At 34.1% G+C, this 21,057-nt stretch overlaps 5 protein-coding genes across 7 annotated transcripts in view; 2 read left to right on the top strand and 3 right to left on the bottom strand.

Moving 5' to 3' along the window:
- Positions 1 to 53: 53 nt before the first annotated feature.
- LOC115240188 (WD repeat, SAM and U-box domain-containing protein 1-like) lies at positions 54 to 6,369 on the bottom strand. The gene is made up of 16 exons (XM_029815170.1): positions 6,349 to 6,369; positions 6,115 to 6,260; positions 5,774 to 6,000; positions 5,432 to 5,670; positions 5,264 to 5,354; positions 5,079 to 5,188; positions 4,875 to 5,017; positions 4,623 to 4,815; positions 4,401 to 4,546; positions 3,914 to 4,140; positions 3,478 to 3,749; positions 3,308 to 3,398; positions 3,016 to 3,110; positions 2,758 to 2,919; positions 2,533 to 2,677; positions 54 to 2,428 (listed from the first exon to the last, which is right to left on the bottom strand). Exons 1-16 carry the CDS (start codon positions 6,367 to 6,369, stop codon positions 2,268 to 2,270), a joined length of 2,469 nt encoding a protein of 822 aa, XP_029671030.1. The 3' UTR covers positions 54 to 2,267.
- A 171-nt stretch (positions 6,370 to 6,540) lies between these two features.
- On the bottom strand, positions 6,541 to 12,730 carry LOC115240186 (uncharacterized WD repeat-containing protein alr2800-like). The gene is made up of 13 exons (XM_029815169.1): positions 11,968 to 12,730; positions 9,840 to 9,975; positions 9,595 to 9,766; positions 9,151 to 9,296; positions 8,810 to 9,036; positions 8,468 to 8,706; positions 8,300 to 8,390; positions 8,115 to 8,224; positions 7,911 to 8,053; positions 7,659 to 7,851; positions 7,437 to 7,582; positions 6,950 to 7,176; positions 6,541 to 6,785 (listed from the first exon to the last, which is right to left on the bottom strand). The coding sequence occupies exons 2-13, from the start codon at positions 9,944 to 9,946 to the stop codon at positions 6,541 to 6,543; spliced, it is 2,046 nt and encodes a 681-aa protein (XP_029671029.1). The 5' UTR covers positions 9,947 to 9,975; positions 11,968 to 12,730.
- A 994-nt stretch (positions 12,731 to 13,724) lies between these two features.
- LOC115240227 (GATA zinc finger domain-containing protein 1) lies at positions 13,725 to 15,300 on the top strand. The gene is made up of 3 exons (XM_029815252.1): positions 13,725 to 14,291; positions 14,529 to 14,731; positions 14,827 to 15,300. Exons 1-3 carry the CDS (start codon positions 14,037 to 14,039, stop codon positions 15,038 to 15,040), a joined length of 672 nt encoding a protein of 223 aa, XP_029671112.1. The 5' UTR covers positions 13,725 to 14,036; the 3' UTR covers positions 15,041 to 15,300.
- Positions 15,260 to 18,932, bottom strand: LOC115240228 (AP-3 complex subunit sigma-1). Of its 3 annotated transcripts, XM_029815255.1 has the most exons (4): positions 18,680 to 18,932; positions 17,442 to 17,806; positions 16,790 to 17,173; positions 15,260 to 15,924 (listed from the first exon to the last, which is right to left on the bottom strand). In XM_029815255.1, exons 2-4 carry the CDS (start codon positions 17,508 to 17,510, stop codon positions 15,802 to 15,804), a joined length of 576 nt encoding a protein of 191 aa, XP_029671115.1. In that variant the 5' UTR covers positions 17,511 to 17,806; positions 18,680 to 18,932; the 3' UTR covers positions 15,260 to 15,801. The 3 variants fall into 3 exon arrangements, with proteins under 3 accessions (XP_029671115.1, XP_029671113.1, XP_029671116.1); XM_029815253.1 differs by lacking the exon at positions 18,680 to 18,932 and having other exon boundaries at positions 17,442 to 17,941; XM_029815256.1 differs by lacking the exons at positions 15,260 to 15,924; positions 18,680 to 18,932 and adding an exon at positions 15,932 to 16,362 and having other exon boundaries at positions 17,442 to 17,945.
- Positions 18,933 to 19,087: 155 nt separating this feature from the next.
- The window catches only part of LOC115240232 (beta-1,3-galactosyltransferase 1-like), a 5,138-nt gene continuing 3,168 nt past the window's right edge, over positions 19,088 to 21,057 (top strand). Inside the window, 6 exon segments of the mRNA XM_029815262.1 lie at positions 19,088 to 19,248; positions 19,649 to 19,886; positions 20,002 to 20,267; positions 20,345 to 20,616; positions 20,697 to 20,927; positions 20,929 to 21,055. Of these exon segments, the coding sequence (XP_029671122.1) occupies positions 19,204 to 19,248; positions 19,649 to 19,886; positions 20,002 to 20,267; positions 20,345 to 20,616; positions 20,697 to 20,927; positions 20,929 to 21,055 (1,179 nt within the window). The 5' untranslated portion in view covers positions 19,088 to 19,203.

Below are 21,057 nucleotides of genomic sequence, written 5' to 3'. Positions count from 1 at the left end.
AATATGTAGTTTGCGGATTTGTCATAGGAAACCATTCGTCTTTACCATTATTATTATTATTATCATTATCGATTTTATTATTTGTATATATATACATGTAGCCATACAGAAAAATTATGTTTATAACTGCAAAATCACTTAACACGCTCAAGCTCGATTGGGTCAGACTTTCTTTGATAATAATGCGATTTTAAACGTGCCATGATCGATCGCGTTTTTACATCAAAACCATCACCATTCTGATACACAAGTTTCAAACGATTTCTCAATTATATCACAGAAATACAGACTTTTTGAATTCGAGTGTTAATTTGAAGACATACAATTATAAAACCGTGTTCTTAATGAGTGATCGAAAAATTTGTAGAAATCACATACAAACCTGTGTATATATGCTATTAATTAGAAACAATCGACGATTTTAAAGAAAATCACTACGGTGCTAATCTCTCGAAAAAAATTAATTGACGATTTATACTCGTTTGACCGTATAAATATACATGGTCTTGTCGCTTCTGTTACAATTTTATATATAGTTTCTTTTGTTTATAATGCTTAAGATTAATGTAAGAATTAATACCGTGTGATCATAAAATGATTATACGTTTATATTGCCTATCGAGGAAGTGTATAACAAAATCTATAGTATTCACAATTAATAATAATGAACAACTTTGTATATCAATAATTGTCATCGATAACAATTTATACGTTAAGAAAGAGAGAAAGAGAACATTTTCTTCGTTAAATATTTTAAAAAATGTAACGAATAAATAAAATACTAATTAATGTTTGTGACTAAAAATAACATACTATTTTATCACACGCAAGCTATATATGTTTTAATATTTCTACGTGCGAATTCTATATAAAGTGACATAAATATTCGATAAAATGTATAATAAAATGTAATGCCGTAAAAAATTGATATCTCAAGAAGTATTCCTCGTCGTTAATTACATTAGGCACAGAATATTTATATATTATCAGTTATTCATTCTAAAACGCCTTTTATAACGTTTAAAATTTTCATTAATTACTAAATCGAAAATTTGTTTTTCAGCCGTTCTCATTTACTTAAGTCTCAATATCGTAATATAAAGAATTGCAACTTTGCAGTTGAAATAATCTTAGGAATTATTTAGCATCTAAAGAAATTATCTAAAGAAACTAAAGAAATCTCTTATTTCTTTGACCCTAAATAATGCTAAATTTTTTTACTGCAAAAGTTAACCCTGTCAATGCAATCTTAGACTCGAAATTAGCTCTACTACTTAATATTGATATCGAAAATTCTTTACAGAAACTTGTAAACTCTTTGTCCTGTGTGACATTTCTGCATCTTTTTCGATTCTTCGAATCTTCGAAAAAACGCGAGTTATTTTAGTTATAAAAAGTCTGCAATATAGGAGAGATTAGTAAAACAGAGTGACAAAAACACATGTCACATTCGCAAGATGTGTGCGACTCAATTGCAAGATTTATAAATCCTGTTTTATGCCTAGAACTAATATATAAAATCCATGCATTCTCACGATATGTCTATCTACATATACGTACGTGTATATGTACGTTCGCTTATTGATCTGTAATATCCGATATTTAGACCAGCGCTTCTCCGCTATTCATAATCTCGAAGATTGTCCATAAATTTTCGTAAACTTGTACTTGTTGCTTTGCATCAGGTATCTGGATTTTGTTACATATATGTATAGTACACGCGCTCATATATCATCGAATATTCGGGAATCTTTCAACAATATTCATTTGTGGACATTGTTTCACAATATCGAAGATCGAAGTCATTTAATAGCGGCTTTTAGATATATACCGCTTCTAGGCAAAGTTAATAATGTTCATTACTTATTAGCATACAAAATGTATTCTTATCTCTAATGATTCCACAATTTCAAAACACTTTGAATTAAATATTACATTCCGAGAATACAAGATCTCCAGGGTAAAATTGAAGGATTATAATTTATGTATTTGTCCTTAGGTATCTTGTGGTGGTAATTTTTAATTATATGACATCACCACAAAGTCCTTTATATTTTTATATAAATTGGTCCGCCACTGCCGATCGCGAAGTTCGAATTCTTTCCGATTCTTATAAGGAGAGTGAATGTTATTGCGTTGAATGTTAAAACCGCCGAATAGGTATAATAATAATTTACCACAGAATAAAATTGCTTATCATGTATAATAAATTGCCGACATGTGCACACGTATAATATTCTCTTTTTTTTCTCTCATAGGTGCGATTATTATTGTGGTCCTTCGCCATGGAGTAAAGTGAGTATAGCATTTCTGAGAGCGAAGTTCGGAGTGAAGGAAGTGTCGTGCAATGATTCATTCGTCATTGGACTGGTGTATTTTCCGCACAGAAACCATTCGTTTATAGCTGCTCTCTCATAAGTAAATCCATCTAGAAATTAATGATCAATTAGATTTATTAAAATAAATATGTGTGTAACACGTAGATATTCTAAAATATTTTTCTAAAAAAGAAAAAACTTATGATATTTTCACCTGAGCACTGCACAGGTTCTTTCATTATCTCGTGTGTTATAGGACATAAGAACTCATGAGGAATCTCAGATTCATCTATATTCTCCGTAACATTGCAATCTTCACGCTTCAGCCAATATAATTGCTTCTTTAGTATTTCGACCGCCTACAAATATACATATAATTTAAATATAATCAGTTCAATATAAAATTAGTTGAATAAGATCATTATAATATGAAATGCACCTCTTCGTCGTCTTCTATTTGCAACCGGGATATGAGCTCGTTCTCTGACATGGACAACAAATGTCGTCCGGTCAATCCCAGAGGAAGCACTTGCTTAGAAAGTCTAGATAATTCAATATCATTTAACCATTTCAAAGTATCGTGCATCTTCCAATCTGCAACCTGACAAAATTAATAATATTAATAATAATTAATAATATATATAATTGAATGATATTTAATGAATATCATGCACTCATATTTTAAAATATTACTGACCCTCTTTTTTTTGTTTCTCAAACTGTCCATTAAATTACTTTGTGATACTAATTGCTGAGGCATCTTCCAAACCAAAACAGTTTTATCCAGCGCACCTAAGAAAAATATTTATTATTACAATAAAATATTTTTATATAATTTTGTTTATGAGTCCTCTATATAAAAAAACGTGTGTTCAAAAAAATTTTATTTAAATTGAAAATTAGGCAAAAATGAAAAAGTTTAAAACTTGATCATTGATTTACATATGTACATTAATAGTTAGAACAAATTATGACGAAAATCTCGAGACCTGTAGCGAAGAGTGACGTATCCTCAGAAAATGCGCAGGATGTGACGAGACTGTCGTGATCTTCCAGGACGTATAGACAGCTTCCAGAAAACTGAAAACGTATTGATTCTCGTGAATATATTCTTTTCGTGTTTTTTATTAAAACTTATTAAATTGTCTCGATTACTTACTACACTCCATATGCGAGCTGTTCTATCCGTTGCGACGCTACCTAAGACTTCTCCATGGATAGGCGAAAAACGGACACACATTACATTTCCACCATGTCCGGTTAAGGATTTTTTTTCCTTATAACGCGTTCCGGTATTGCTTGAGCTGGTACTGTCCGGATTAGATGATGACTCGTTCGATATGATTATATGCCATAATTTAACCAACGAATCGTTACCACACGTTGCCAGTAAATATATTTGCTCATCGAGGTTCATGTCTGTGTCTCTTGCTGCAAACAATTGACATTTATCGCTGATTTTTGCGTTAGTTAATCTCTATTAAATAATGAAAAAAAAATTATATTACTCGATATTGATCGATACTATGATTTGAATAGGATTGAAGCATATAATTTAGAGAGATAATAATTAAGATATTTTTTTCAGTACGCACTGCATATGGCGGAACCTGAAGTAGTAGGACTGAAATCGCATCCTTGAACACCCAGATCGTGACTTGCATCGCAAACCATCAATGCTTCGGAACCGTTCTTCTCATCCAGAGTATCGAAAAGACGCCAAGTACCCTCGTTGCACGCGGTCACCAAATAACGGGAATCATGCGTAAATGCGATGGCCGATATCGCGTCGGCGTGACCCTCGAAAACTCTATAATATTCCCTAACGATTATTGTTAATTATCTACATTTACAAATAGTAATTTAATTTATCGAGTTACTACAAAAGATGACTAAATTTTGTATATAGACAAAATTATCGCACGAGAAACGATTCTGAATTATACTTTTCGCTTACAAAATTCTTGACTACAATGTATTTTCGAAGTATCTTTTCCTCACATCTATCAAAATTTATTTGTTACGGATTAATAATATTTTAATGTATATATTTATGCTTTCTGTATTATTATCTGTACATACTGTAACTGATCCATAGTCTCCACGTCCCATAATGTTGTCTTCTCGTCATCACCAGCAGTAGCAATTTTTGTACCATCTGGTGACCATCGGCATACACGGATACCTGTCCCGGAATTGACAAACGAGGATCTTGCTTGGCTTCCGTTCTATCGAAAAAAGTTGTTATAAATAAAGAGCTAGAAATAACCTATAATATTATATTCGCCATAAAGCAACAGTTACTTCTGTATTCCAAACTATAGCCGTTCCATCGAGAGAACAAGAGGCGAGCATGGAACCACATGGACTAAATTCCACGTAATTGACGCTATAAGTATGCGCGTCGAGTGGACTGAAAGGCTTCTCTTGTATTTTAATTACTTCCTCTCCGTCTTCCTCTTCAGTTTCTACACTCCACATACGCACCAGTTTATCGCTAAAAACAAAGAAAGATTACCTTATTGTTTTGCTACTTTTACAATTTCGAAAACTCACCTGGATGCTGAGGCTAAAAGATTATTTCCATAGAAGGCAACGCTGTTCACCGCTCCATTGTGCTCCTCCAGTCTTTGAATCAATCGCACTTCGTTAGCATACGTTTCGACGTTTTTCATCACATTGTGTTCATGCATAGTATCCTAAAATAAAGAATTTTATTAACTATCGTCATGTGTAAATTATTACTTACGATCAGTTTACCTTTTCAGGATCATTCATGAACCATTTCGTTCCAACGTTTCTTGAAAGTTCCGAATCGACAGTTAAATTTCCTGTCGAGTCCCAAACAATTACCGACTTATCATTAGAGCCTGCAATTATATTAAGGATTAATTGTCTTGAATGGAATTATAAATCTTTCCGGAAATATAAAAAAGATATTATACCTGTAGCTAATAAGTTTCCATCGCGCGAAAAAGCGCAGCAAGCGATATATCTGTTATGACCGGAGAGTATCGTCATTACCTTTCCTGAGCTCTATGAAAAAATTAGATTAAAGATTAGTAAAAAATTAACTGTCAAATTTTGATTTCTCTCAAATACACGTGTCTTACCGTCTCCCAAATTACTGCCGTTTTATCGAGGCCACAGCTAGCAATGTATAATCCGTTATTGCTGAAACGGACGCAAGTTAAGGCACTGCTGTGCTTTTCCATCACTCTGCAAAGCTGTATAATGGCAGTAGAGGGTTGGGCCTCGCATTTATTTTGGCTCACTATGATTTCCCACAATTTCACATCGTGATCATTGCCGCACGAGACCAGTTGATAAAGTTTAGTGTATGGCTCGTTACCTGCGCAATAATAATATTATATCACTTATTAAGTACGACAAATCTTATGTAATTCATTTTTTTTTAGATTCGTTCAAATAGTATGTGTGGCATGCTTGCGTACATGTGACTTCTTGAAAAGTGGAGAAGTCGCAAGAAACCACTCCCATGTCATGAGCATCGTCAATTGAGACGAGTTCGGTGGCATCCTCATTGCTGGACGTACAAGTATCAATCAGCTCGGCAGTGGAAAACAGCTTTAGAACGCCTAATGTGCACGAGGTGATCAGCCAGCTGGAATCTGGCGAAAAGGACACGCTTTGCACGGCACCCTCGTGTTTTTGAAAGCACCTAAAAACCGTCATAATATAGTATATGATATTTAATTGGAATGCAAATTTTTATAACAGTTATAAAAAAAGGACTGATATGATTTTGCAAGTAAACTCTTATAAAAGGTCTTGCCTGATTAAATTGCGATGAACCAGATCCCAGATACAGACTTGTCCATTATCTCCAGCGGTCGCGAGTAACGTTGAATCCGGCGAAAATCTGCAAACTCTCACCGTTTCGCCGCCTATCTGCACCATGGTATATATCTTTGCCCCCGTCTTTGAGATACAGTAAATTTATATCAATACAAGAAATAATAATTGCAAAAACATAATTTACAGTTTTAGACTTTTTACTTTTTTAAACGATCTTACATTTCTTTATCATTACTTTTGTAATAAGAAGATTGCATTAACATGCGCTATAGCGGCAACTTCTAGACGTATACGTATTAAAAATTTACTCGACTGTGTAACTTTAAAATCACAAAAAAGCTTAATGACTACTCATTATTTTTACAAATTGTACCTTTTTATTTATATTTTGTTTTATTTATATTCATATTTTGCTACCTAAGTCTTCTCCATGGATAGGCGAAAAATGGACACACATTACATTTCCACCATGTCCGGTTAAGGATTTTTTTTCCTTATAACGCGTTCCGGTATTGCTTGAGCTGGTACTGTCCGGATTAGATGATGACTCGTTCGATATGATTATATGCCATAATTTAACCAACGAATCGTTACCACACGTTGCCAGTAAATATATTTGCTCATCGAGGTTCATGTCTGTGTCTCTTGCTGCAAACAATTGACATTTATCGCTGATTTTTGCGTTAGTTAATCTCTATTAAATAATGAAAAAAAAATTATATTACTCGATATTGATCGATACTATGATTTGAATAGGATTGAAGCATATAATTTAGAGAGATAATAATTAAGATATTTTTTTCAGTACGCACTGCATATGGCGGAACCTGAAGTAGTAGGACTGAAATCGCATCCTTGAACACCCAGATCGTGACTTGCATCGCAAACCATCAATGCTTCGGAACCGTTCTTCTCATCCAGAGTATCGAAAAGACGCCAAGTACCCTCGTTGCACGCGGTCACCAAATAACGGGAATCATGCGTAAATGCGATGGCCGATATCGCGTCGGCGTGACCCTCGAAAACTCTATAATATTCCCTAACGATTATTGTTAATTATCTACATTTACAAATAGTAATTTAATTTATCGAGTTACTACAAAAGATGACTAAATTTTGTATATAGACAAAATTATCGCACGAGAAACGATTCTGAATTATACTTTTCGCTTACAAAATTCTTGACTACAATGTATTTTCGAAGTATCTTTTCCTCACATCTATCAAAATTTATTTGTTACGGATTAATAATATTTTAATGTATATATTTATGCTTTCTGTATTATTATCTGTACATACTGTAACTGATCCATAGTCTCCACGTCCCATAATGTTGTCTTCTCGTCATCACCAGCAGTAGCAATTTTTGTACCATCTGGTGACCATCGGCATACACGGATACCTGTCCCGGAATTGACAAACGAGGATCTTGCTTGGCTTCCGTTCTATCGAAAAAAGTTGTTATAAATAAAGAGCTAGAAATAACCTATAATATTATATTCGCCATAAAGCAACAGTTACTTCTGTATTCCAAACTATAGCCGTTCCATCGAGAGAACAAGAGGCGAGCATGGAACCACATGGACTAAATTCCACGTAATTGACGCTATAAGTATGCGCGTCGAGTGGACTGAAAGGCTTCTCTTGTATTTTAATTACTTCCTCTCCGTCTTCCTCTTCAGTTTCTACACTCCACATACGCACCAGTTTATCGCTAAAAACAAAGAAAGATTACCTTATTGTTTTGCTACTTTTACAATTTCGAAAACTCACCTGGATGCTGAGGCTAAAAGATTATTTCCATAGAAGGCAACGCTGTTCACCGCTCCATTGTGCTCCTCCAGTCTTTGAATCAATCGCACTTCGTTAGCATACGTTTCGACGTTTTTCATCACATTGTGTTCATGCATAGTATCCTAAAATAAAGAATTTTATTAACTATCGTCATGTGTAAATTATTACTTACGATCAGTTTACCTTTTCAGGATCATTCATGAACCATTTCGTTCCAACGTTTCTTGAAAGTTCCGAATCGACAGTTAAATTTCCTGTCGAGTCCCAAACAATTACCGACTTATCATTAGAGCCTGCAATTATATTAAGGATTAATTGTCTTGAATGGAATTATAAATCTTTCCGGAAATATAAAAAAGATATTATACCTGTAGCTAATAAGTTTCCATCGCGCGAAAAAGCGCAGCAAGCGATATATCTGTTATGACCGGAGAGTATCGTCATTACCTTTCCTGAGCTCTATGAAAAAATTAGATTAAAGATTAGTAAAAAATTAACTGTCAAATTTTGATTTCTCTCAAATACACGTGTCTTACCGTCTCCCAAATTACTGCCGTTTTATCGAGGCCACAGCTAGCAATGTATAATCCGTTATTGCTGAAACGGACGCAAGTTAAGGCACTGCTGTGCTTTTCCATCACTCTGCAAAGCTGTATAATGGCAGTAGAGGGTTGGGCCTCGCATTTATTTTGGCTCACTATGATTTCCCACAATTTCACATCGTGATCATTGCCGCACGAGACCAGTTGATAAAGTTTAGTGTATGGCTCGTTACCTGCGCAATAATAATATTATATCACTTATTAAGTACGACAAATCTTATGTAATTCATTTTTTTTTAGATTCGTTCAAATAGTATGTGTGGCATGCTTGCGTACATGTGACTTCTTGAAAAGTGGAGAAGTCGCAAGAAACCACTCCCATGTCATGAGCATCGTCAATTGAGACGAGTTCGGTGGCATCCTCATTGCTGGACGTACAAGTATCAATCAGCTCGGCAGTGGAAAACAGCTTTAGAACGCCTAATGTGCACGAGGTGATCAGCCAGCTGGAATCTGGCGAAAAGGACACGCTTTGCACGGCACCCTCGTGTTTTTGAAAGCACCTAAAAACCGTCATAATATAGTATATGATATTTAATTGGAATGCAAATTTTTATAACAGTTATAAAAAAAGGACTGATATGATTTTGCAAGTAAACTCTTATAAAAGGTCTTGCCTGATTAAATTGCGATGAACCAGATCCCAGATACAGACTTGTCCATTATCTCCAGCGGTCGCGAGTAACGTTGAATCCGGCGAAAATCTGCAAACTCTCACCGTTTCGCCGCCTATCTGCACCATGGTATATATCTTTGCCCCCGTCTTTGAGATACAGTAAATTTATATCAATACAAGAAATAATAATTGCAAAAACATAATTTACAGTTTTAGACTTTTTACTTTTTTAAACGATCTTACATTTCTTTATCATTACTTTTGTAATAAGAAGATTGCATTAACATGCGCTATAGCGGCAACTTCTAGACGTATACGTATTAAAAATTTACTCGACTGTGTAACTTTAAAATCACAAAAAAGCTTAATGACTACTCATTATTTTTACAAATTGTACCTTTTTATTTATATTTTGTTTTATTTATATTCATATTTTTAAACTTACACGCAAGTTCCAAAGCAGCGTGGTACCATCTATGCTAGAAGTAGCTAACATGGTGGATTGGGGGCTGGCTTTGACCGAGGTCACGCCGTACTTGTGCCCCATCAGGGGTGAAAAATAAGCTTCCACATAGCCAGTGCCGGGCTGCCATTCCCAAACTCGAACGCGTTTATCCCTGTGTATTAAAAAGATTTGTAATTACAAGCGCCCTGAACCGTGTGCGTGCATTATTGATAACCGATATTTACCCGGATCCCGTTATCAGCACGCAATCACCAGCGAAGTCAACGCTATTTACATCGCTGGTGTAAACTGTGAGAGTCTGCAAAGCTTGCACGTTGCCTATGGCAGTCATGTTTTTTTTCAGATTAACGGGTTACTTAGCTGTAAAGATGTATGTAATATATTAATCAGCTGTGTGCGTCACTTGTCAAAGTCAAGCCGATGTCATTTGATGAAAGAGCACCTACTACATGAATGACGATGATCATCAATCTTTTAACGGGAGTGGATATTATCTATGTATACTACACATAGTCCGCATTACATTTTGTCTTTCTATATCTACATATTAAGAATTATAAATGTTGAATTCATATTGGAACAGTCTATCGATTAAAAAATAAAATCGTCGTTAAGTTGTCATAGTTCGACGATATCAAATTATTATGATCCGCGTTGTAGGTATCTTTTTAAAGTTGATATATTCTTTCGCGTTGGATATATATATATATATATATTCTGTCCATAACTGTTATATAGTAATGTTGAAAGGGTAACGAAACACGAAGAGAGAAACACCTTTAACCTTCGCTTTTCAAATGCTTGCAAACGTGTGCTTACGCGTTTTTCAATAATAGATACATTCCGAATCGACTAACTGTTCTACAGGTGGGTATACATAAGACACCAGATTTGAAGTTTCTGAAAGTCAGATTGCCTTGGCATTGACCGTACACGGGTCGTTAAAAGGCATTCTATCGCTATTGATCTGCAAAGTATATTAATTTTATTTTTAACTGATGATGAGATACAGTATGAAATAAATCATCGATATTCTACATAAATTAAATATATCTGTTGTATATATAATATATCTGTTATAATATCTGTTGTCATTATACCGTGAGATTAGAATTGTTTGATTTTTTTAAGATGAAAACGAAGAAATGCTAAAGGTGCGAATCTATATCACGTTAATAATTTTTATAATGTATAATCGCGTTAATAATTTTTATAGTGTTTTTGAAAGTACTTTAAAGTCTATACGTGATATATGTACGAACAAAGTTTCTGCAATATAGAAAGAAAAGTGTCGGACTTAGACAGTCACATATAAGAGTTTAACGCTGACGTGTATATAAAAGTTATTGATTGTATTTATCCATTCTATCTCTATAAATGTGCACAAACAATGTTACATTATTACAGTCACCATTAGTATAGCGAATAAAATAGAAAACTCCTCCGCTATCTATAAAACATTTGTCGTTATATATAATTAATGACAATAAGATAAGCAGGTTTTATCGGAGCAAATGATGTACTTAAGATGAAACTGTAATGTCGAGCGATGAATAAAAATATATTACTTGTACATATAAGGCCGATAATGTGCGATGTTATCTATTTCGCGCTGAAAATTTTATAATGCGATTATCGATATATCACAGTTATTTTGAAGAAATTAACAAATTATTACACGTGACTAAAATATCGTCCTACATTGTTATGTGAGACGCAATTTTTAATTTATGATATTATGATGTTAAATGTAATATAAATCGTATAAAGTATTGTTATCGATCCAAGTATTTTGATTCTGAAATATACAAAATTACATTAGCCATGAACAATATTATATGCAATAAAAATATATGAATAATGAAAAATATGAAGGGAATTAGAAATTTTACGGATACATTATCGAGTGTTAATCGATATTTGTTAAATTAGAATTGATTTTATTTTTTACGTTAGAAAATACAGTGTGCACCAAAAAGTTGAACGACTCTGAAATATGTTAATATATATGTCTAGTATTAATTACCTTTCTAACATAAAAATAGCTATTCAATAATAATTGATCCGTAATAACTTGCGTGGGATGCTGCTGTTTTTATTATCACGCCAATAAATCTCTCATTAAATTATTGACTAACAAAATAAATCGGGATTTATAATCAAGCGCAGACACAAGTCGGTACTCTCGAATATTACTTCTATTAAGTTGATACATACGTTTAAAAAAATTAGCATCAAATTATTTCTTTTACATCTCTAACACGATTTGTGCAGAATATTATATGTTTGTATGATTCTTCAATTTTCTTGTATTTTTATTTTACGAACAATTATCATTCCTCTCGTACTCACTCGTAACGATGAAGGCACATGTTTCAAATATTAGTCGACGCTGTCTCGCCTCGGTGCTTCGTTGTTCCATCAACAAACACGTACGGGATATATGATTTTCATGATTCTGAGCTACGCGTTGTGAAGCGATGTCACATATTATTTATCACGATCATCATAGTGCTCCTGCCGACGAGATACTTCGAACAGGATACCCCGGACAGGGCACCTGTCACAATGAAGTTAAACGCGCTAAACGCATGTCCACTGGCGTCCAGATCAATATTACGGAGGCGTAACGTGAGATATAAACTGTGTGCGGTGTTTATTGTCAAATACGATATTAATGTATATAAAATGTTTTTCTTTTCGCGCGCAGTTACCGTGCGAATGAAAATATTTTCATAATTAAACACCTGCATTTATCACAACTTGTATAGATGTCATAAATTTGATTATCTCGTCAGAGAAAGTATACAGTAAGATGTGCTATAATTTGCTATATTTTCGCAATATATATATACAGAAAAATATATTTAATAATAATAGAAAATTATTACAATTTTATTCATTGATTCAGCTTGTTTTATTCATTTATTTATTGCTTTGAATTTGCAGTCAATGTCAAGACCCGCCTGACACTTACTGTCAGAATCCGCGAAAAGAATCTCTTGAAATTAATTTTTCGGTAAATATCGCCGGTAATGTGCAGTAATACACGTCTCGAAAAATCGTCAGTTATTAAGAGAATATATTTCAGCAAAAGATATAAATTATATAAGGCAAGAGGTAAACTGAAGCAAGTTTAAATCATAGATGTAGGAAATATAGACTGCGCGTATCGAACAAATATTGCGCCAAAATTAGAAAAAAAAACGCAAAATGTTTTACAATTAGAAGTCAGATGTTTAGGAAGTACATATATATTATAGACTGCGCATATCTTTTATATCTATTTTAGCAATTCGTGCGCCAAAATTAGAAAAAGAACGCAATGTCTCGAAAGTATTATATTTTTATCTCTTTTTAACTAGAGAGATATTGTTGTTCTTATGGTAACTATATATAGTCTTGTGTTTGAGAGAGAAAAACCAGAATTCCGAGACATTGCGTTCTTTTTCTAATTTTGACGCAATATTATTTTTAATACGTGCAGTCTATATTATATATTTTCTACGTCTATGTCAGAGGTCTGATTCCCGTTCTTTTTCTAATTTTGACGCAATATTATTTTTAATACGTGCAGTCTATATTATATATTTTCTACGTCTATGTCAGAAGTCTGATTCCCCCATAGACATAGTATATCTAGACCGAGTGTTGAGGAGTGGGGGCCGATGCCCACGTAGAAAAGGACATACTCTGTTTCGTGCCCCTTGCGTTCTCTCTCGCTCGCACAGAGCATAGCGCTCTCTTTCGTCATGCTACGTGCGAGCGAGAGAGAACGCAAGGGGCACGAAACAGAGTATGTCCTTTTCTACGTGGGCATCGGCCCCCACTCCTTAAATAAAGGCAAACGCTCGGTCTAGATATACTATGTCTATGGATTCCCCTCTCTCTCTCTCTCTCTCTCTCTTAAAACAAGATAAACATGGTTCCAAGACATTGCATTCTTTTCCTAATTTTGGCACACGAATTGCTAGATAACAAGATATGCGCAGTCTATACTTTCTACGTCTATGGTTTAAATTCATGATTATATATTCACGATATTACGACAGTACGAATTAAAAGAGATTATAAGAGTTTCTCCTGTAATTTCTTTTCTCGAATCGTATTTTCCTAATATCGCAAACTTAATCGCAAGCTTCGAATTCCGTGGCTATCTCTCCATGATAAATGTTACAATCAGCTCAGCTGTTGTGGTATCGTGACGAGTTTCCGGTGGAAATCAACACATGATAAAAGAAGAGAATCAGCTGTTTGTTCTATCCAAACGCATGCGCAAACTGGCCGGCACTAAAAGCACGTGAACGCATATATAAACAGAAAATGACAGCCAAGATCGGTGGATAATTTGTGGAGAGAACGCTATTGTTGTTTATGAATTATTAATCGATAGTAGATCGGATTGAAGAATTGCGTATTCGATGCCGCTTGGTAGCAAGCCAGAATGCGCAAAATGTGGGACTCGCGAGACCCCATTGTGGCATTCGACCGATGCCGGAAACTTGTGCAACGATGCCGAGGCGAATTCGTCCTCCAAGGCAGACGAGGAGGATAAGAATGGCTCGCTAAGACCTAGAAGAAGCACGAGGATCACGAGATATTGCAATGCGAAGGCAACAGGACCGCATAAAGTTATACCTAAAGGCAAGGGTCGCAGGAACTTGTTTAAGAAAACGGTGCGTGAAAGTTTTTGTATTACATCTTCAATTTGCTAAGAAAATTAATGTATTTAATTTACGATACTGTATATGAGAGAGGTCGCTTTCATATATTTTCTGTTATTGAGAGAATGAAGATTGAAAGAAATGTCTTAGAATTGATATTGATAGTTTGTTATAGAAATTGTGAAATAATTATATAATTGTCGAATATATTTATGAATGTGTATTTGTTTAAATTGTATGTCTATACAGCCAGTCAAAGGACCCACTGCTACTGCAACTCCAGTCACTAGTAACTTTGTATTTTATAAAGGCACATATTTTCAAGTTGGAGATATAGTTTCTATGCAAGACATAGATGGTGGTATTTATTATGCTCAAATACGTGGTTTATTAACGGATCAGTATTGTGAAAAGAGCGCTGCTGTTACCTGGCTATTACCCACTACAGCAAGGTAAATCTTTATTCCATTAGTTTTATATCCAATTGTACACCATGAATTTATTTAGTAATAATAATCTATATTAATTTAATAATACTATATTTTAGTCCACCACCAGAAGAAGGTTTCATTCCTGAAACTTACATAATAGGACCCGAGGAAGATTTACCACGCAAATTAGAGTGTATGGAGTTTGTTATGCATGCTCCATCGGATTATTTTAAGTTAAAGAACACACCCTATCCACCCATGCTTACAGAAAAAGGAATCGGTTACATATGGACAACTCTTAGAAATGAAATAGCTATGTCTAAAAAATGATAAATATACTTTGGAACATAATTGTCAATGATTCAACTGCATAAAAAAATAGTATCGTTTTTATCATTTTATATATGTAAATTATTTATTATAGATAGTTTTTTTTAAAAGATGTATTATATTTTTTAGTCAAAAATGCTATTCAACAGTGAAAGTACGTAAAGAGTGTTGCAAAACTTGTATTAGTAGAACAGAAATATGCATGGAAAATAATACATGCTGTGCTAGCTTATTTATTAAATATACTTCGTTACAATATATAATACATTAATATTTTTTATATTTCTGGTGAATAATTGTGGGGAGAGGGGGGGACGCATGCTTCTCTCTCACGAAACGCAGGCCTAGGTTATTTAGGACAATCAAAAGTTGCCCATATCATAGTTGAATTCATGGACCTGATATTATTTTAATAAACTTTCTAACATACATATATAAAAATCTATAAAGAACATCCTTATGTTACTTAATTTTTTTTTATGTAAAGACTTTCGAGACTCCACTCTATTCTTCTCCAAAGTACTTGCCGGCAAAACTTGTAGTTCCAAAATAGATAGTAGTAGTAGTCAAATAATGGTTCATCCATGGTCTTAATTCTGATATCGTTGAGACGGGATATATGCAGATGCTGTAGGCAACATTGGTGCATTCTCGCTTGCCTGAAGAGAGGAGAAAAGTGCCCTCGGTGCGGTAGTAGTGTCGGTTACGTTCGGGATGACAGAAGAGACCAGTCAGCTAGGTGCCAACGAAGTGACGGCTGGTCAGAATTTGAGATCTTTTATAGCTTGCGGCAAGTCAGGCAGCTTCATATCCTTTATTTGTTGTGGTATATTCATGTTCTTCACGGCCGAGACAGCACGCGCGGGCGCTGCTGCGATTCCCGCCTGCACACACCATACAGGATGGAAGAAGTATGGAGAATGGACAATTTCAGAAGGATTCAGTAAATGACTAGGCTGAAATTTTAGCGGGAAGCGAAAGCAAATGACAGCAGATGACTACACGACAATGACGATATTTATTATTCTTACGGAGCATTGCGATGTATACATTATATCAAGGCACTTGAAGCAATTATGAAATAAATTGGATTGTCATGCGTGTTACGCAAACGCTCACGCTGCATAACAGCTATAAAAAACTTTATGCTTTCAACAATTTTAATTATAGAAAAAAAAAAGAAAAATAAATCAGATATATACACTATATGTGGGAGTGAGATTGTACAAAGTAGCCTGATTTGCTACTACCGATTATTAAGGAGGAGGCCCCAGAAGGACAAATGGACGGGGTGAGCTAGACCGTCCAGATTTGTAAGTTCCCTAAAATTGATGTTATGTCAATCAGTCCTATCTATCGCTACATTAGGTTTGCTCTACAGATCATACCACATATGGATGCATAACTAGAGCGTTCAATGGATTGCAATAACATATTAACATTTTCAAGCTCAGTGAAAGAAAATAAACACATTTGCAAAACATATTTGCAAAATCGGCCATACTAAAACGCATATTACTATACGATAGCATTTTATATGATGAGAAATAAGTTTGGGCATAAAAAATTGAAGTTTATGCATCGCGAGCATGGGTCAATGTTCCTGACTGTGATCTATTATTCTTACTATACCTTTACTATATTGTAATAATAAATATATATTTAGTAGATCTATATATAAATTAGGGATAAATTTTTAAAAGATCACAGTTGAGACATCAAAATTATAATAGCAAATTGGCAACTTACTTCTTGTTTTTCCAACTTGTTTTGATCCTCGATCCTTGTAAGAATTTCAGTCATGTTGGTCTCAAGAACCATACCACCCATCACCAATTCATTGAGTATATAATGAACTTTGTCTACATGAAAAATGAGATCAAGTTCACACACATTCTCAAAGCACTTATCCAAGGTTTCAACAAAGACTTGTATTAAGTCTAAGATTCCAAGCTCCGATTCTGAACTATCAACACAGAACACGAAATAAAGCGTAGCATAGTGTCGATAGATCAATTTATAATCGGATCCACCAATCAGGCTACCACCTTCCAAGAAATTACATACATTGTCGTCTCTCTTGGAAACAAGCTGGAATGTCTCTTTTATTATCTGCTGTTGCATATCTTCGTTCTGAAGCAGAAAATGTGTCTCATATTGTAACAATCCATATGGATATGTTTTTCTAATTCATTCTCGTTATAATCTCAATTTATTCATGAATTATATTTTGGTATTTCGAATTTACTCTTTACACATTATAACTTTACATGTTGCGTAATGTAACTTCTATATTTTTTAGTAAAGTTAGATACAATTAAATAATTTAATACGTCAATTATAGAATTCATGAATATCAAACGGAAAAATAAATGCGAGAGTAATATCAACATATACTTACAAAGTACTGATAAAACTTGGAAAGACGAGGTTTCCCATGGTTATTGAAAACTAAAATTGCCTTAATCATATCTGTATTCGGAATCAATTAGCGTTTCTCGATCTTATGATAATCCTATTGCTATCCTCGAAACATACGGTCGCGTGAGTACACGAGAGGTTATATTCTATGACACACTTCTAAAAGATTAATCCTCATTATTTCTTTTTGATATGTAAACAAATAAGACTTTTAATTCTCTCCTGTAATATTCTCAATCCTGACGAGGTTAGTTCGTCAGCTGTTAATGACGTATCTGTTTTTTTCTTTTTATACAAGTCTACTTTCTTTTAAAAAAGCGTGCTTCCAGCTCGAGAAAGTTTTATCTAACACATAAAATATCACAACGTTTATCAAGTATATACGTGAAAGATTTTATTTTCCTTCTTACACACACACACACAACTCTTCCTTTTTCACTCTCTTGCACTTATGTTAAAATGAAACTGATATACGTCCAGTAGTGTAACATAAAAAGAGATAAGACAAAAAAAGAAAAAAATATAGAATGTCATAGAATGACACAGTTTCTTCATATTTTTATATATAGAAATCTTTGTATATATTTAAAGATTGTTTATTATACTATCTATATTTCTATATTAGCTAATACTATGATTAAAAAGAAAGAAAAAAAGTAAAAGCTTGCTGAGAGTTAAAATCAACGCTATATGGGATATTAGTCCATATACTTTTTATTGTATGTTTCAGCTATATTTTATATATTATATTTTCGTTGATTCATAGTTATAACGTTTTGATTTCAACGTTATAAATGTAAAAATAATTCCTATCATTTCTTCATGTCTGATAATAAACTATTACTTAAAAATAGTAATAAACATATATCTCAAAATATATATAATGATGAAAAAATGATCAACAATAAAACGCGATAACTTTTCAATTACTATATCCTTAGAAATTGAATTCACCAAAGCTATACGATGTATTTTTCACGGTTTGTACGGTGGTGCAAAATCATAAAAAAAAAAAAAATCGTGGAGTCGCGCAGCAAAATACGCAAGCGCGCGGTATTACATGCACTTGGTTTTCTCGGCATGTGACAGCATCAAAATGATAGAGAGAGAGAGAGAGAGGAGAGAGAGAGAGAGAGAGAAAGTAAGAAAGAGGATGAATGAGAGGAGAGAGAGCGAGATAATATCGGATTAAATGGGATTCTTTTTTCTTCTCCTTACCGCATGTACATACATACGTGTACACTTTCCGCAGTGCGTGATGTTTCGGTGAGCCGAGTTTTCGTTCTACGAGGGCGAGGTAAATGGAGAAATGTCAAATGCGGCGTGATCACGCAGTCATTGCGGCCGAAAGGTGAGCGTATAATTTCGTTTACGCGTTATCGCGTGTGAATTACATTATAATCCTGCGAGAAAATTACCGCGCACTGCACACAACGAACCGCGAGCTTCGAGTTCCACGTTCGCTTCGGACGAGATTACATCCGATTGCACTGTGCAATTGTGCTTGGAACACGCATATATTTTTAGCGTCCTGAGATACACTCAAAATCCATATAACTATTATTAGATCACGTTTATCTGATTTGATTGATGGTGCAGTTCCCGCGCATTAAGGCTAAACTTTGTTATTCCTAAATGCAGAGTAGATAAGATATAAGATACAATAAATCATGACATGTAGAAAGTAACATGCGATATCGTTATAACTTTTCATAAATATGCGAATATAGATAATTATTCAAATGTTAAGAGTAAATAAGGATGTTTATACTTACAATAAAAACAAGGTGGGTATATATACAGGAAAGAGATTTTTATTCCCTGATACATAGTACCATTAAACACACAGATATTTTCAAATATTGAAACTGGCATGATTATGTTTGTTTATCTTTGTTATTAACGTATTGTCGATAAAACCAGTTGTAAGGAATTATAAATCAATGTCATTCACATTAACACAAAACAGTATAGTTTTTTAAACAATCTTTGTTATAGGAATTATATCAGCTAGTCCACGTAATATTGTTGCAGTAAAATATGTTAAATCTTATGTACAGAAAGGTTTCATGTAATTTGTAAATTACTCACTAAAATTGTAGCACATTTTCTAATCTTTAGTTTGCATATTAACATAATTATTTTCTTCTATATAAATTAATATTACTATCTATTTTCTTTATATAGATGGACAGATTGCGACTACTGCCCATGGATTTACCAACAATCACTGTCAATAATAATGGCAGCGTTAAAGGCAAGGCATCTTTTGTTCGACGATTGGCAATAGGATTTGTGATTCTGGCCATACTAGGCCTTTTATATGTGCCAGCATACCATTCTGCTCAGAGTCCATTCTTAGGCTTAGGTGAGACTCAGTCTCCTACAGATTCTCTTGGCAGTTCTCATTTGGTAGCATCTATGGGTATGCATTCAATGCTTTACACTCTCTTTATTTATGATAATACTGATAATGCTGATTGAAAGAGATATGGATACAAAAACATTTATTTATAATATATAAAATAATTAATTTTTAGCGCAATTACCTGGATGGTCATATAATATGTCAAGAAATCTCTGTGTTTATATTCATCCAGAGAATACCACATCAATTCTCAGTCCTACGAGCCTCTGTTCACTACCACCATACTTATTAATAATTATATGCTCGGCAGTCGCAAATCAGGAGGCCCGTGCCGCTATTAGGAGCACCTGGGCTAATAAATATAACTTAGATAATTTGTACAATTCTACAGTCAAAATAGTATTCTTATTAGGACAAAGTGACAATGATACGCTCAATGTAAGTATTCTCTTTGTAGTTTTATGTTTGCATAGAAATTTCTGCATATCTTTACATCTTCTTCATTCATTTTATAGAATTTGATTGTTGAGGAAAATTCTCAGTACAATGATATTGTACAAGAACGTTTCTTTGATACATATAACAATTTGACATTGAAATCAGTTATGATGTTGAAGTGGGTGACATCGAACTGCGATAAAGCTAAATACCTCATGAAAACAGACGACGACATGTTTGTAAACATTCCATTACTCCTGCAAACATTGCACTCGAGAATACAGCCAGAAACTCTACTAGGTTCCCTCATTTGTAATGCTAGACCAATATTGGACCCCAAAAATAAGTGGCAAGTATTTTCCTTCATTTCTTTTATTTATCAAGATATGCTATATGTAAAAATAATGTAAAATAATTTTAATTATGCAGGTATACACCAAAGTATATGTATTCGGAGAAAACATATCCAAATTATTTGTCAGGCACAGGATATGTTATGAGCATGAGTGTGGTGTCAAAATTATATCAAGCAGCATTGATAACGCCATTGCTACACTTGGAAGACGTTTACATTACGGGTTTATGCGCGAGGCGCGCGAAGATCCGACCCGTCAATCATCCTGGATTCAGTTATATACCTCGCAAGATAGATCCCTGTGTNGAATGCCATAACTACGCACAAGGTTAATGCGTCTAATATGTATGTGATTTGGGTGAAAGTAAACGACACGAATATTTTCTGCAGCAATCGTACTCGTAGTGATAGAAAAACGATCACTTTGAGCAGAAG

Source organism: Formica exsecta, unplaced genomic scaffold (genome assembly GCF_003651465.1).
Source record: "Formica exsecta isolate Colony F162 unplaced genomic scaffold, ASM365146v1 scaffold421, whole genome shotgun sequence".
Taxonomy (NCBI): domain Eukaryota; kingdom Metazoa; phylum Arthropoda; class Insecta; order Hymenoptera; family Formicidae; genus Formica; species Formica exsecta.
This window is presented reverse-complemented; position numbering and strand designations above follow the sequence as displayed.